Here is a 17,576-nt window from a genome sequence, read left to right as displayed (position 1 = left end):
TGAGTAATATTCCATTGTGTATATGTACAAAAATATGGAACGCTTCACGAATTTGCGTGTCATCCTTGCGCAGGGGCCATGCTAATCTTCTCTGTATCTTTCCAATTTTAGTAATGTGCTGCCGAAACGAGCACTCCATTAGTTCTTTATAAAATTTTTTAATTTTAATAATTAAGGTCTTGTTTACTTCTTAAGTAAGATATAAAATGGCAAATATACATGTAAAAAGATGCTTTGCAATGTATGTCATCAGGGAAATATAAATTAAAATGATGAAATATCACTACATGCCTAATAGCCAAAATTTTGAACACACTGATAAAACCAAATGTTGATGAGGAAGAAAATCAGCAGAAGCTCTCATGTATTGCTAGTGGGAGTGAAAATTGGAAGGCAATTTGATGGTTTCCTACAAAACTAAATTCTTAACTGTGGAACTAAGCATTTGTGCTCCTTGGTATTTACCCAAATGAGCTGAAAACTTATGTCCATACAAAACCCTCCTCATGGATATTGATAGTGATTTAATTCAGAATTGCCAAAACTTGGAAGCAATCAAGGTATCTTTTAGAATGGCATAAAATGTGGCATATCCAGGTGATATGGAGTATTATTAAAAAAAAAAAAAAAAGTAACCTAGCCTATGAAAAGACTTGGAAGGACCTGAAATGCATATTAATAAGTAAAATAAACTAACCTAAAAAGGCTACAAATATAATAATACAACTGTGTCATATTCTGGAAAAGGCAGGACTATGGATACATGAAAGATAAGTGATTGCCAGTTAATTGGGAAGTGAAGGGGAAGAAAAGGGTTGAATAGGCAGAGCACAGAGAATTTTTAGGGCAGTGAAATACAATGTAGGATATTATAATGTGGATAATGTCTTATACATTTGGCCAAGGCTTCAGTATATTTATTATCAAGACTTAACCATGAAGTAAGCAAACCATGATGGGCTTTGAGTGATTATGTATCAGTGCTGGGTTTATCTTTGGTAAGAATATAACCATTCCTGTGAGTGATGTTGACTGTGGGATCAGCTATGCTTCTAGGGTGGAGGTGTAGTGAGGGACTGGGGGTATATGGGAAATTTCTGTAATGCCTCAATTTTGTTGAAGAACTAAAACATTTCTAAAAATAAATCTTAAAAAATGAAGAAAATACCAGAGAGATTGAAGGGTTAATCTCTGCTTACAGATTACTAAAGCCATGAGACATACTAACTAAAATATACACATACAGTGTATGGAAATATATACAGAGAGGAGTTTACCCAGTAATTACTCAGGCTTTTAGATCCTTAGATGGTAAAATAATATTTGTTTACAAGTAACTTATTTAAATACTTTTTTCTTTAAACTTACAGATGATACAGCATTGTTTGAGTTGATTCAACTAGTTCCACCAGGTACTGTATAATCTTTTGATAAAGTAATTGACCTATGAACTCCCTTCAGAGAGGACCCTTTTTAAAAGTCTTGACTCTTCCCCTTCTCCCCAAATTAAGAACAATGGCGAGTTTCTAGTATTGGTTCACTACATGTAAAAACTCAATAATATATAAATAATATATACAGAAAGATGGACCTAAATGGTATTTGAACACATTATTTTACAATTGAATAAATAGTTGAAATAAAAAAGAAAAATGGAAAACAAGCTACCTTCCTAGCCTATTTTGTGACATTCATAGATTGCCTTTTTTACATCTTTGTGATTTTTCTAAAACTGTGCTTTTGGTGATAGTTTTCTTTGTTTTGTGTGCTGCCTGCTATTGGGCATGGATGAGAATAAAGCCTCAATTGTCAGCAACATCAAAAATCCCCAAGACAGGGAGAGTTTAGCTATGGAGAATAGTTTAATTTCTGTTATTGATTTTTATGGTGATAGAAGACATCTCTTTTAATCAGTGAAAAATGGAGAGCTGTATTTTATGCAAAATAAGTCATCTAAAAGCATTTTAATATGATACCTACCTATTAATTGAGGTAACCACAAATTCTAGAAATGTCTACATATTTTGTAGCATGTAACCTAGTATCTTGTAATGACAGGTGGAGAAGAATGGAAGATGATAATTGAGGTTTAGATGTGTAACTGTCACACTTACTTGAAAGGATGAGTTTTTTCCTTGGTCGATATGAATATCCCTTGTATAAAAGAGGGCGGAACTTGTGGCATAAATTACATTTCTTAATAATGAAATGTGCTAATCCATTTAACATACCTTTAATTTTTCTTTTATAGAAAAAAAAAAAACACAAAAAATAAACATGACCCTGAAGCAGGTATTTTCAGTAAGATGTCTGGCATACCTGCAGTTACTTGATGATTTTATTCCCAAATAGAATTTTTTGTTTTAATTTGAATCAGGCTATCTTTCTTGTAGTGGGTGAAACACTGTCTACATATGATGAAAATACACGAGATTTCATGTTCCCGGGTCCAAACCAAATTTCTGGACACCATGATTCAAACCGCCAGGTTACCATGAGGAGGATTTCTGGCCTTCGAGTAAGTGCTTTCTGTTTTCTGAACCAATCTGTCATCCAGGATAATTGTCAGAAACCACATAGCTCTCAATACCTGAAATAAGAACATTGTTTAATATGGTTTAAAATTAAAATGTTGTATGTAGTTATGACCTTCAACTTACTGAAATCTAAGGGAACTAATTTAACAAAACCCATGTATCTGCCATCTCAAACCAGCAAGTATCATTTCACCTTGTATTCTTCAGATGTCTCTCCTCTCCTCCTTCCTCAACCCTACTGTACCAATCTGTTTTCCCCAAAAAGGCTCAGATTCTTTGGAAACATCCTGTATTTCAAGCTGAAGTTGTAAAAGGATGAAACTTGTTTGCATGTAAAAGGAACATTAAGTCATTTGTTTTCAGGAGGTGGATTGCACTGCTTTTAAAACAAGTCCACACATGTTTTGATACAGCTTTGCTAAAATCGTATCCTAACTCCTCCATTGTTCCAGTGAGGCTTGGACTTAGTGACTAATAAATAGAAGGTGATAGTAGTGACAGGGTTAGATTTCTAAGGCTGCTTCATCAGTTGGATGTGGCTTCCCCCTTTCTTGTCTTGCTGTTGGATCACCCTTTGGAGAGCTAGCTACCACGCCATGAGGACTCTCATGCCGCTCTGTAGAGAGGTTATGGACGAGAGCCCAGTCTTCTGGCTAAAAGTTAGAAAAGAACAGACAGCTTTAGGAATGAGCCTTCTTAGGAAGGTGATCTATGGCCCCCTTGAGCCTTCAGCTGTCTGCAGTCCAAACAACATCCTGACTGCAGTCTCATGAGAGGTTCTCAATCTAGAACTCCAGTTCATTTTCTGCCAGATTCATGATCTATGGAAACTAGGTGAAATAAGAAATGTTTACTGAGGTTTGAACTGTCTAGTCATCAGCTAAGCAACAGATTACTAAAGTAAGTATGCTGAACATCATTAATAAAAGATGTGCTTGTAGAAAAAGCAATCATTCAATTAATTCTTAGACAACTAAGATTTTTTTCTGTTTTGTGTGATGTTTGAAACTTTAAAGGTCAAAGTTCATAGGGGCAAATGTCTTCCTTCCACTATATTAGACTGAACTTGCACTGTGTACAAACTGTATCTTCTAATGTTCTGGTGGATAAACTATGTATTATACAAGTACTTTCAAATGTTTTCTGAAGTGCTTTGTTTCTGTTCCTTTGTATTTTACCCTTGCCTTCACTTATCTCAAAACTGTGTTCAAGCTGATCATTGAAATCTGTTGCAAGAAATAAAAGCCAGATTCATTCGTAAATCTGAATATAAGCTAAATTGTGGGGAAAGTGTAAAAACTGTTAAAGATTTTTTCCTGTTTTCATGAACTGCATACCCAGCAGCTATGTTTTTTTGTTTTTGTTTTTTATTAATATGAGGAGACTATCCAATGTATTTCTTGTAGTTACAATATAACATTGTGATTCATTAGAAATACACTTTTGGCCATTCAGATGACCAAAATATTTTTTCTACTAGGTATTCAGCCATGATTTCTGGTTCACAAGTCTCAAAACCCTTGGGACTTCCAGAGCAATAGGTCAGAGCAATGGGTGCATCTTTTGTTCCAGTATTTACATCCTTAGTTCCTGAAATCACTTGGGAGACATAAAGCCCCTTTTTGCCATAATTTGGTTTATGTTAATGAGGTGATTTTTGGACTGCACCTAAATATTGGGACTGGTTGTCAGGGGAACCAAACAAGAATAGAAGTTTGGAACTTTCAGCCCTCTTCCCCGATTTCTGCAGTTGAATCAGTCATTAACTACTGATGATTTCATCATTCATATATCCTGAAGCCTCCATAAAATCCCAAAGGACTGGGTTGGAGAGGTCCTGGCTGGTGATCTCATGGAAATCTGGGGAGAGGGGATGGGAGCTCTGTGCCCTTTCCCCATGCCTTGCCCTCTGCATCTTTTCCATCAGACTACTCCTGATTTATGTTTTTATAATTAACTGATGATTAGGAAGTAAAATAGCTCCCCGAGTTCTGCATCCGAACCTAGCAGATTAATACGACCAGCAAAAAGGTTGTCTTTACCAACAACCAATCTGTTGCCACTTGGAACTTCTGAGTGACATCTGAAGCCGGGAGAGGGTAGCTTTATAGAATGCAATTCTAGGATCTGATATTATCTCCAGGTAGGTAGATTGAGTTGAATGATACAATTCAGTATCCCAGGTGCTAACCAGAGCATCACTTACTGGTATGGGGAAACCTCCCTCCCATGGTGAAATTGAGGTCGGAGACATTTTAATAGTTAAATGTGCCTTAATTTCCAAAAGTACATAAATAACTGAAATCCATTAAGAATTTCCATATATTTATGACTTGAATAATGTATCTTTGTTTATAAATAGTAATTTGACAAGGCAATATTTGAAAATGCAAAAAATATTAATTATTCCATAAAAGTAATATAGTCACTAGTATTCCATAAAAGTAATATAGTCACTAAGACAGCATTACTATGCTGTCTTATCTTTACTAAGAAATTAAAACTAACAGAACAGTTGTGGCCCGGCTAGTGTCTGTTACTTTGGGTCGTATTTTCACTATTAAAAATTATCTTTCTTTTAATTGAAGCCTCTGATAATTCTCTTTTCCCCCCTTAGGGAATTGCTCCAAAGCTGGAATTTTCTACAACCTCAGTAATTACCGAATGTCTAATAAGTTCAAGGAAATGCCGCACTCAGGTCGAAATCTTTTATTTAAAGTATTTAATGTTTTAATTTATTTGTTCATAGTTTGAGCACCTGGCAAGCATTATTCTTTTATTTGGCTGCAGCTCCTCTTTCCTTTCAATCTTTATTTAAGTAAAACATTATCAGACATTTTAGTACCGGTGAGGTTGAGAAGCTTGCTGCACCTGATAGATGGGGCTGCGATTTTGTTTTTCAAACTGTATGGTTTTTTCTCTCTCTTCTTTTAATGCAAAACTGTCAGATTCTGGGTTTGAGAAATCCTATAGAAAACTAGATTGGAGAGTTCTATAAATTGTTGTAGGCTGCTGCAAAAATTTCAAAGGATACTCAGTCAAAGGGGACTCAGTGGTTCTCAGGCTAGGATATCGGTATTGTAGGAGGTATAAGTTCTTTGTCTCTAATTCCTTAATGAAGTGTTGCTCAGCTTGTTGGTTGTACTGTTACTGTCAGAACAAAGGAAGCTTAGGCATTTTGGTATAAGTACAATTTGTATTGTCAAAACTGCCTTTGGTAACCTGAGATCTGGGGACCTGACATGCATCTAACTCACTGGTTTCCCACGTGTCCAGAGGGTTTGCTGCCCTCCGCAGGTTCACTAGTAACCTGTAGGCATCACTTCCTTTATGACCAGGTAACAATGACCAGCCTGTGATTAAAGAGATAGTAAATATCCCAAAGGGCCAAAGCGAAGCAGGCCTGCACTTATCATGGAAAGAGTAAGAAGCTAATTTACTGCATTAATTCAGATTTAGAGCACATTTGCTGGTGGTGATAACTGTGACTTAAGGAAATAAAGATAAAACAGTTATAAAATTTTGTTTTCATTTTCTATTCCAGAGTTTGGCTGTAATTATTTTCTAAATGCATACTGAAGTACAGCTATTAGAATACTAGTGATATATGTTTGCCAAAAGCATAGCTGAAGCCAGTGGCTGTCACTAGGTTACTAGGTTGTTACTGACTGGTTTTTGAGATGAGCACTGTGCACATTTCTCAGTGGTTAAAAATGAACTACTGGTACACAAAGTTTTTCTCTCCACAGTGGTGTATACCCTTCTACTGTAAGGGTAGAAGTATTTTTTTCTTCTTTTTGTCTGAACTATAGCGATACACAAAAGTATGCATATTCTCAGTGTACAGCTTGGTGGGAGAGCTCCTCCTAGATGTGAAACTGTCACCCCATTTATTCCAGGGGCCTTACAGACTAACACTTTCTCTGTTCGACTTTGGCAAAATTCTTCCATTTCTGTTTTTAACTTTCGATTTTATTGTTTTTCATTTGTTTTTATTGAACAGAGATATGGAATTGGCTTTGGTGGCAAATTATTTAAAAAATATGAGTCAGACAAGCCTGAGTTCAGGTTCCACACTGAGATCTTATGCAACACACCTGACACACGATAATAATTAACGAACCCAGTGGCTGTTACTAGGTTATTACTATTTTTTAATTAAGATAACAGAGAGAGAAACCAATAGTTAAAATATTTAGCATCACCAGGTAATCACATAGAGATACTGAAACTAAATGTTAACAGCCAGAATTTTAATCTTATTTGAGAATGTCATAAATCTACTTTGTTTCCAAGTGATTAGTTATGATCAAAAGTTTAATGGTTATAAGGTAGCAGTTTCAGTTTGAAATGTAAGAATAAGATAATACAATCACGGTGGTTTTTAAGGGGTAAGAAAGTGAAATAAGCTATAAAATTATTTAAGCTTACAAATGCTCATAATGGTCCTTATTCCGTTTGGCACATTATTCTCATATTGGATGTTTTTTCAACTATTGAAAAGACGGAAAATAGTAAATGAAATTTAAGTGAATGTCTGGGATCAAGCTAGTTTTCTTATTCCTTTACTTACCCTTGCAAGATAGAACTTATTAAATAATTAAAAGCTTTATTGATATACATTTATTAATCTGCTACAGGTGATAGGTAGTTTTGAGGCAAAACAAGCTTTAAAAATGGCATTATGGCTTAAAACCAAATGTTTTGCACAGATGGGTGGGTTGGCTGAGTGATTCTTTTGTTCTGAACTGGCCACGGTAGTACTGAATGACCCAGGTTGACCCACCTAGTGTCTGGCAGTTGGCCAGTGTTTGGTAATTGACAATTTCAGCTGTCAGAGTGGCCACAAGACCCATCATCTAGCAGGTTAACTTCCGCCCATTTTCATGGTAGCAGGAAGGTTTTCAGGAGTAAGGAAGATGCACATTGTTAAATCTCTCCTCTTGGTACATGCTACTGTCCTGTCAGTCAACAGTGGGATCCATTTTGTGACTAACATAAAGAGAGTCATTATTTAAAGATTTGTTAGCATACTACTATGACATAGTATGGATTGAGTAGAGATTGATACCAGGTGGCTATAGTCACTACAACACCATTTATAACTCCCTCTGGTACTGTTCAACATTCAAAACTAACGGAGACAGGAGACCACATTCATTACTTTAGATTTGGTATCAGCAGAAGTGGGTATGACGGAACTTTACAGCATTGCTGCAAATAGATGTTTATGGGTTCATCTGGGTCTGGAAGTAAGCAGTGTTAAAAATGTATGGAGATCTGGGGAAAACAGATCTAGACACAGTAGAAGTGTGAAAGGGCAGGTAACAGATTCAGTAAGAATGAAAGACATAGGTCAAAAGATGTTCTGCTAAACAAGAGATTTTCTCATTTGGGGGTACAATGAATCTGCATAATGTTGAAGTTTAAGATAAAGTAGAAAAAAAATAATTAAAGTTGAGAAAATAGAAAGTCTGATTCCAAAACCAAGGAAAGGTTTCCTTAAACATTTTATTAAACTTCAAAGGTTCTTTCCTGTGCTAACATTCCTGCCTCTGTGAACCAGTGTGATGTCATAAAGATGGATTTAAGTGGGACAAAATTCTGAATATTTGAAGTCATTGTACAAGGTGGGAAAAGAACCAGGAGTATATAAGAGCTGTAGAGGAAAGAAAAATTATGAAATAATTAGATGTTACTACTCTGTCAGAAACTCAGAGTCTTAATTTTCTGGTTATCTGCTTTGAAGAAATATTTGCCCTTCTTTCTACTTCAAATCTGTGTTTTAATTGCTTCAAATCAGTACCCTTAGGATTTAGTCAAGAGGCTAAGAATGGAGAAAGGAAGTAGGATTGGTAGTTTTGTTAAAAGATTAAAGTTGGCTCTCCCTGGGGGTGCAGCGGGTTAAAGCACCACATTATGGAGCTCTCCAAAGCCATTACAGCATGCGTTCGATCCCCGACCAGGGAGCTGACCCACATGGTGTGGCAGACCTCTCCTGGCCCGCCTGCTGCTCCCATCAGCAGTGTACTTCATCAGTCTGCCTGTTCTGCTCTACACTGTCTCTGGTGAATCCTCTCACCCACCACACCTCTGGCCTGTACCCCTGTTCTGTAAGCATAAATAAGGTTAAAGTTAGGAAACATTCAAGGATTCTTAATTGTCTTTATTTTCTATTATTAGCAATTTTATAACTTTATATACTACATGAAGTGATACTAATATTTACTTGTAATCCAAATTCTAAGGCATTTATAAGGCAGTCTAAGTTAAATGCTAGCAATGTCAAAAATATTAGACATATCACTTTTTAAAAAATTTTAGACTATTAAGTGGTTTTGCTACAAAGAGTATTGAGTCCTTAAGATATCTAATAAGTCTTTTATGCATTTTTATTTCATAAAAGTAGGGATAGTCCCTCCCTGGTGGCGCAGCGGGTTAAAGCACAGCACTGAGAATCTAAAGCCGCTTCTGCATGAGTTCGATTCCCGCCTGCCCCGGAGGTGACCACATGGCGTGGCAGACCTCTACTGACCCGCCCGCTGCTCCCCTCAGCAGTGTACTTTGTCCATCTGCCTGTTCTGCTCCCCACTCTGTCTCTGGTGAAGCCTCTCGCCGCCCCTGAGCCTCTGGCCTGTACCCCAGTTCTGTATGCACAAATAAATTAAAAAAATCTTAAAAAAAATATATTTTAAAAAAAAAAGTAGGGATAAAAAATAGAGTATGATTATCTGTTATTGAGTTGGCAAAATTATAGTTTGAAAAAACCTTAAAAACCCCTATCACCTTGACTAATCCGAACAATAGACTCCCATGAAAATATGCATAAAATTTTCAGATTTTCAATTTTTCCTATGTACGTAATCATAGAAGTGTGAATCAGATGTATTTTAATACTTTTCATCCTAAATATTGTCTCATCAGCTTACTAGACATATGTGTATTTTTCATATTATCAAACAAAGCCCTCTTAAATTATGTAGCTTATTACTTGGGGGTACTTAATTGTAATTGATAAATCACTGTTTGCAATAAATAAGATTAAGTAGACTGAAAACCATTTCTGACCTTGTTTCTTATATTTTTCAAATTATTATTAAATATTAGACTAATTTCCATAAAAAAATAAGTTGGACTTGAAAAGTTTTGTGTAGTATACTTGTTTAACTATCACACCAAGAGCCATCTATGAAAATATGGGTTTGAATTCCCCCTGGGACTTACACAGATAAGAAAGAATATTCTTATTGGCTTTGTTGATAGATTCTATGTACCTTTTTCTGCCCAAGGTAATTTTTATTTTTATGTTTAGGATAAATTTATTTACCACATGGCTCCAATTGAAAAACCACACTGCAGACTGCAAAGCAGAACATCAAGAACTCAAAAGAAAAAGTCCAAGTCACCTGAAAGAAATAAGTATTGCATAAATGCAAAAAACTATGAGCAACCTACAATTTCTTCAAAATCACACTCTCCATCTCCCTACACAAAAAGACGCATGTGTGAACTATCGGAGGATACTAGGCGGCGGCTGGCGCATTTAAACCTGGGACCCTATGAATTCAAAAAGGAAACAGATAAACCTCCGTTTGTGATTAGACATGTATGTATTATATTCTCTTAAACATTTCCATCTTAAATTGACCTAATTTGTTCTTCACTAAAATACTGAGATTTCTCAACTTTTAGTTTATGTAATTGTCTTGCCTCAACTTTCACTTAGCAATCTAAAGTGGAGAGCATTCTTTTTTTAGTCTTTAAACTTGATACAGATCAAGGTCCATTATGAATACTTTGTTAAATCCTGTAAGGACCCATTCCATCCCTTTCTTTCACAGTAGATAGCATAATAACTATAAATTGAACTTAATTATAATGACATGAGTACTAAAATGCAGAGGACGGTTTTTAAGAGGGCCAAGATTTCTATATGAAAAGAAAGATTCCTTTTTTCCCACACTTTTTGAAGATTGTAATGGAAATTTCCGTTTTCTTTGAAATTATGTCCCTTGGGTAAATCTTAATATGATGGATCTTTGAAGCAGCTCATTAATTGATGGGAATGGGAAGGCTTTTGAAAGGGGAGAGAGTTAAGGATTGCCTGATTCTTCTCTTTCTGTACAGATACCGGCTTTTGATATGGTTTAAGTTTAGTGTTTCTGTCCAAGGTGATAATCAAATAGATTCTAATTTTAAGGCCTATGATCAGAATTTTCAGTGTAAAACTTTTTCAAAATCTCTATGGTCATTTGATTTTCTTATATATAAGTAAATTTTACCTTAAAAGCAAAAGTGTGCAAATCAATGATATTATTAATAAATATGTTTAATAATACTAAACTTTAAGTTTCAAGTTCCTTTATAGGCAAAACAACTTGGTATGTCAATAAATCTAGTTCTGATTTATGTCTCTATTATTTTGAAAGTCTAAAATGTAAACATAAATGTAAACGTGTAACTATATCTCTGAGTCTAAAGCACTCTGCACACATACCATCTGAATGTTCAGAATTATTAGTTTGCTATATTTTAAAATAATGTAGCTGTGCCTTAAGAAACATCCTAGCCCACTGTTTGACCTTGCAAGTCATTTATTCCTTTAACCTTAATTAGTAGTTTTTAAATTGTAACAGGAAATTTATGATGTAATAGGTAATTTTAAATGGTAATATTTTATTAAGATTATTGTGACTACATTTACCTTATTTCTACATGTTTTCTTTGTTGGTTCTGGTTACTTTTTTGTTTCTAATCTTATGGCAGTTTCAGATATCCTTACAATTTTATGCCTGCCCACAATAAAAAAAGAAAGGCTGTACTAAATTCTAATCTGAAAGAGTAATAGCATTTTAACTAGTGTCTATTTATAAATATAGGTGGGAATACTTAGGGGGAGTTAGCTACATAAAATTGTTTAGGGAAATAATTGCTCTTAACATGTTTATTGTATCTTTTTCACATCACTGATCAAAATAGATTAAAAAAGGAATAATTTTCAAGTCAATGTTCAAAATACACTGCTTGATAGAAACATTTTTGTTTAAATGATCCCGCTCTTAGTTTTCCAATGAACTGAAAAAAATGAATACTTCTAAGACTAAAGTTTAAAAAATTGCTAAAATCTGTTTTTTCCAATTGTGTTTGTAAGTGCCTTTCCCCCATAGTCATTTATGATTTTAAAAGCACTTCATATATTGGTGACTAACAAAATGTTAATTTGATACATACATTTGAAAAAAGTTAACCACTTATCAGAAAGGCATTCTAGGTTATAGCACATTCTATGAAAAGCAATCTTAGGGCATATTCCCAACTAGTCTGCATAACCATCCTAAAGGAGGTAAACGCAATTTTTTGTTTCATTTGTACAAAATAGTTTTTTTCCTCTATTGGCAATATACATGTAATACAAGACTTACTGTCTCAATCATTTAAAAATATTCAGTGGCATACGACACATTCATATGGTTGTGCAACTGTAGTTCCAGAACTTTCGTATCACCCCAATGGAAACCCTGTACATTCACTCCCTATCTCCCCTTTCCTTAGCCTCTGGCAACAACTAACCTATTTTCTATCTTGGTGGATTTTCCTAGTCTGCCATTTCTATGAACTCATACAACATTTAACCTTCTGTGCCTGACTTTTCTTATTTAGCAGTGTCCTTGAGTTTCAGCCACACAGCATATGTTGGTACTTGATTCTTGTAATTTTCCATTGTATGACCATATACAACATCTTGTTCATCTGCCCATCTGGTGGTTCTCCTTTTTGCAATGTGAATAGTGCTTCTAGGAACATTTGTACAGAAGTTTTAGTTTGCATACTAAAATACTGTTTAAATTCATTCATTGTTATCTATGGAATTATTGGACCATATGGTAATTCTGGGTTTAACCTGTTGAACTGCCAAACTTTTCCGTAGTGGTTGCTCCATCTTCCATTCCCACCAGCAATGTACAGTTTCTGTTTATTCACATTTCCACTAATAGTTATTTTTCATTTTGTTTTGTTTTCATTTCATTGTGGTGTTGCTGGTGGGTCTGAAATGGTGCCTCATTGTGATTTAGATTTGCAACTTGCTAGTGACTAATAATGCTGAGCACCTTCTCATGGGCTTGTTAGCCACTGGCTTATCTTCTTTGGAGAGTGTCTTTTCTAGCAAACGTAGGAAAGTATTTGACTAACCTCTGACTTTGGAATATGCCTGAACCTTGTAGGCACTACTATGTCAGCCTGATGATTGTGGTTATATACTTCCATTAATTTTATAGTGCTATGAGGCTGAAGAACATTTAAGCTAAGTTTTACTTTGGAATCCTCCCTACAGGTTGATCCCCCAAGTCCCAGGGCTGATACATTATATGGATCTTCTGGCAGAGACTGTGAAAGAGATGGATGGACCAGGATGCACAATGGTGAGCTGTACCATTCTCTCTCACCATCACGTTAGTTGCTTTGGTGTAGTCAAGCCTTTAATTGACTTTCACAAAGTCTTTAACTGATTAACAAAGCAGAATCTCTGCTGTATTAGTGGATAACATTGGTATAGTGCCACTTTGTACAATTTGTGGGATAACCACATAGGTATTCTTTAAAAATAATAGAGGTTGCAATGTAGCTAAACAGAGGCCAATATGCCTCTTCTTGTGCACAAGCAAAATTAACTATTATTTGATGTAAATCTCACTAGCTCATTACCTACTTCATGGAACTGACCCACAGATATTTTCTTGCTGTGGTCTGTACCTCGCTGTGGTGGAAGGATAGGCAACAGTGAGAGGCATTGTGGCCTGTGTGGTGGATATTCATTCAGTCAGACAAGTGGATTTTGGGCTCAGCAAAGGGGAAATGCAGACCTATGTGCATATGGGGGTCTGGGAGCTTTTATTCAGTCATGGAAAGTCTAACCCAGTAGTACAGACATCTCAGTTATTTACCTCCTCTCCTTGGGAGATGAGAAATTCTCAGTTTGGAGAAGAAGATCTGCTGCATCCCATGGGGAGAGTGACAAAGAGACAGGGACTTGAAAACAGGAGCTTTGGGCAGGTATGTGGCATCAATGTCTGATGTGGCAAAAGGGCGGAAGAGGCCGTATAGGGCTCTGCCTGGGTTTGGCATCTCAGAGACTGAGATCCTAAGACTCAAACTTCTACCTCCTCTACCCGTCACTAAGGTAAATAATATAAATAAATGAAATGAACGCTACAGCACCTCTACGGGAAAAACTAAATTAGGCAATACACATGTTTAGAAGACAAAGAACCTGGGGGGACACAAGATATAAAAGCATAAAGAGAAGAATTTTCAAAAGCAATCTGAAAGACAAAGAATTGGAGCCTTTATCAGGTGGAGATTTTAGAATAGCTATTGTGAAGTAACTCAATAAAGTCTGAGAATCTCAAACCCCCCAAAACAGCTTCAGGATCATAGAAAAGAAAAAAAAAAAATGTTCAAGAGCAAAAGGAGTACTTTATCAAAGAAATTGAAGCCATATACAAACCCAAAGCTGCTGAATGAAATGAGGACAAACATAGAAGGCACAGTAAATAGACTTAAGCTTGCGGAGGAAAGAACCAGTGAAATGGAAGACAAACTGTACAAATAATTTAAGTAGAAGAAAGAGAAATAAGAGTTAGGAAACATGAACTCTACAAAAATATTAGACTCCATTGGAAGAGAAAACAAAGGATGATAATATCCCAGAGGGAGAAATATATTTTCACCTGGCAGGCAGGTTATGGGTTTTGGACAAACAAGTATTTGCATATGTATTCTGCCATTTATTTATAATTTGCCATTCTTTAACAAATCATTTTTACTATACGGATAGTTTATTTATTAAATAATAAAATGTTACATATACATATTACCATGTCAAGTGCCTTAGCACAAGACATGGATTACAAATATCCGCTGTCACTGCAGTAATACTTACTATAAAAATTCATATTTTTGAAAAAATAATGTTCTTTAGGTTTATAGGTTTATAAGGTTATGCTTTCCATCTTCAGTCTAATCCTCATGTTTAGAAATGTTAAGTTCAATATGAAAATGATTTTTAATGAAATAAATTAATGTGGCATAATTAAGGATATTTGAATCACTGTCTTAGATATTGGTCAGGCGGTTCAGCAGACATTCACCAGCAGGCTTTAAGTTCATTTACTACACACTGAGAAAGGCAGAAAAGAAAACAAATGAGAGTGGAAAAACATAGTCATAACATGTAATGAACTTTTTAAACTGTAGCATGTAATCTTTTTTTTTAATGGTGAAATGTAACATTCTTGTCTGAGATCATGCAGAGTTGTGTTCATTTATTTTGCTCTTTTAGTACTAACAGGAAAATAGATGTGCTAATCAATAAGCCTTTTATACCCACAATAGGAGATTATGAGAAATTAGAAACAGATGGTATATTCTGCTTCCCCTCTCGGAAGAAATTTATGGAGGTGGAGAAAAAAACAACTTTTAAGAACAAGAAAATTTAAAAAAAAGCAATTTAAATATAGATGTTTCTTTGGAAGATGTCTTTGGAATACACTTAGGTGTCTGATTTCTCTTGGCAATTATTATATATTTGTCAACAGATCTGTTGTAGTTTCTAGTAACTTTTAATTGGAGGTGTCAGCGACTTATATAGAGAGGTACAGAGAAGTTATAATTTCAAATATTTTGACATAAGTTCAAATACAGAGAAGTAATGTACACATATTTCCCAATCACCTTTCACTCAGAATCTATAAATCTTAATATTTGCTTTTCTCTCTCTCTTTCTACCTCTTCTTCCTCCTGGCCTCCACCTGTTTTTATATTCATGTGTAAACTTGTAACTAAAACATTGCTATGAATTGAATTGTGTCCCTCCAGAATGTATAGAGATCCCTAACCCCCAATGTGATGGTAACTGGGCCTTTAGGAGGTCATTAGGTTAAAGAAAGTTAGAGTAGGACCTTCATGTTGCCTTATGAGAGATACCTGAGGGCTCACCTGATCTCTCTGCCCTTTGAGGAGAGTCAGAGTAGGCTGTATTTAGCCTAGAGTGTGGCCCTCACCAGCTATAGCACCCAGATCTTAAACTGCCAGTGTCCAGAACTACAAGAGATAAATGTCTGTTGTTTAAGCCTTTACGTCAGTGCTGTTTTGTTATGGTAGATTGATAGGATTTATCACATCTGATGCAGTTATCAAAGAAGAAAATCACCAGTGATATTAATAAGTTCATAAACCTAAAAGATTCTTACGTAGTGCCTTGCCTTCAGTTGCTGTAGCTCTCATTTAATTTGGATCAATCGCTTGGCCTGACTTTGTGTTAAATGACATTGATAATCTGAAGAGCACAGGCCATTCATTTGGTGAAGTCCCTCAATTTGGATTTGTTTAGTCTTCCCTCTTGTTTAGTGTTGATAATAATTTTTCCCCAGAATACAACAGAGCTGATGTGTAGATCTCAGCATCTTCTCGGGATAAGTGATGTTGCTTTGTCCTGATGATGTGAATTTGTTCATTTGATTATGACTGTGTCTGCTAGTTTACTACACCCTAAAGGTGCAATTTCTTCTCTTTGCAATTATGAAGAGATAGTTTGGAATATATCCTGTTACTTTCCAACTTTAAATCCTTTAGTGTACATGAATCATTCTTGCCTGACAAAATTTTATTACTGTGAGGTTTACCAAATAATGATTTTAAAAAAAATCCATTATTTGACTTTCTGCTACAAAGAATTTTCCTTCTCATTTTAATGCCTCTATCCTTTTGACTACATTGTTTTTTTCTTGGCTGGCAGTTGAGCAGCTGTGTTTTAGATTCCCATCAGTTATTTAGATATATATATGGGAATTTCTTATGATAGAATCTCTTAGACATGGTGAATTTTCACTTGTATCTATATTTTTTTTAAATATTTATTTATTCATATAGAACTGGGGTATAGGCCAGAGATGTGGAGGGTGAGAGGATTCACCAGAGACAGAGTGAGGAGCAGAACAGGCAGATCGATGAAGCACACTGCTGAGGGGAGCAGCGGGCGGGTCAGAAGAGGTCTGCCATGCCATGTGGTCACCTCCGGGGCAGGCGGGATCGAACACATGCGGAAGTGGCTTAAGCTTCTTAGTGCTGTGCTTTAACCCACGGCACCACCAGGGAGGGCCACTTGTATCTATATTTAATGGAAATTTTTCTTGAATATCTTGCCTAATAATTCTTAAAGACTTTATAGTATACATGACTGATTTTTCCCTCATAATAATCATGTAGGATGGATTTAATTACATTTGACCAGACATGTGACAGGGGCCTACAGAAGTGAAGTGACTCATGGGTGAGCTGTTCAGTAGCCTGTCAGTCTGTAGCCAGGTCTCCAAGCTGTCAGTTCCCTTTTTTTTCCACTGCTCTCCTACTTTCATGTAGGTGTGATTTTCTTTTCTTTTTGTAAAGATTTAGTTTTAGTTTTCTGTGCACATAAGAGTTGGGGTGTAGGATACAGGTGTGGGGGAGGGGAGGATTCGCCAGAGACAGAGTAGGGCACAGAACAGGCAGATGTTCTGAGGTACACTACTGAGAGAAGCAGCCAGCAAGACAGAAGAGGTCTGCTGCGCCATGTGGGTCAGCTTTCTGGTGCCATGTGGGTCAGCAACCTGGCTGAGGCTCGAAATCATGCCACCGTGGCTGCAGACAGCTTGTAGTGCTGAGACTTTAACCTCTGTGCCACCATGGAGGCCCTAGGTGTAATATTCTTTTACACTTTTAAAACACGTTTTATCCATCTAGAATTTCCATGATCTATTGCTCTAATTGAAATGTGTGCAGTACTTTTCGAAGAAGCAATGTGCAGTATATGGCCCTGCAAGAATGTTTAGAAGCTGTATCCAATAGTTGTATATTTTGGAGAGGAAATCAAGAGCATCACCTTCACCCCTTTTTATTTGCTTTAGCATTTAGGAAAGATGTTAGATTCTTGGCTCCCTTATAGCAAATCTTTTATTCTCTTCATATGAAGAATCTTTTATGAGTAATTTTCTAGATAGAACT

General features: G+C 35.9%; 1 protein-coding gene across 2 annotated transcripts in view; it reads left to right on the top strand.

The window, feature by feature from the left end:
* The window catches only part of SPATA6 (spermatogenesis associated 6), a 73,340-nt gene that overhangs the window by 13,231 nt on the left and 42,533 nt on the right, over positions 1 to 17,576 (top strand). For both annotated transcript variants that reach the window (XM_004678981.2, XM_004678979.2), the window contains exons 4-8: positions 1,371 to 1,412; positions 2,394 to 2,518; positions 5,155 to 5,235; positions 9,850 to 10,143; positions 12,871 to 12,958. In XM_004678981.2, coding sequence (XP_004679038.1) covers positions 1,371 to 1,412; positions 2,394 to 2,518; positions 5,155 to 5,235; positions 9,850 to 10,143; positions 12,871 to 12,958 — 630 coding nt within the window. The remainder of the gene's footprint in view (positions 1 to 1,370; positions 1,413 to 2,393; positions 2,519 to 5,154; positions 5,236 to 9,849; positions 10,144 to 12,870; positions 12,959 to 17,576) is intronic.

The sequence above is a fragment of the Condylura cristata genome, unplaced genomic scaffold (genome assembly GCF_000260355.1).
Source record: "Condylura cristata isolate star-nosed mole 26May11 unplaced genomic scaffold, ConCri1.0 scaffold00008, whole genome shotgun sequence".
NCBI classification, from domain to species: domain Eukaryota; kingdom Metazoa; phylum Chordata; class Mammalia; order Eulipotyphla; family Talpidae; genus Condylura; species Condylura cristata.
Note: the sequence above shows the minus strand (reverse complement) of the source record. Positions and strands in the feature narration are given on the sequence as shown.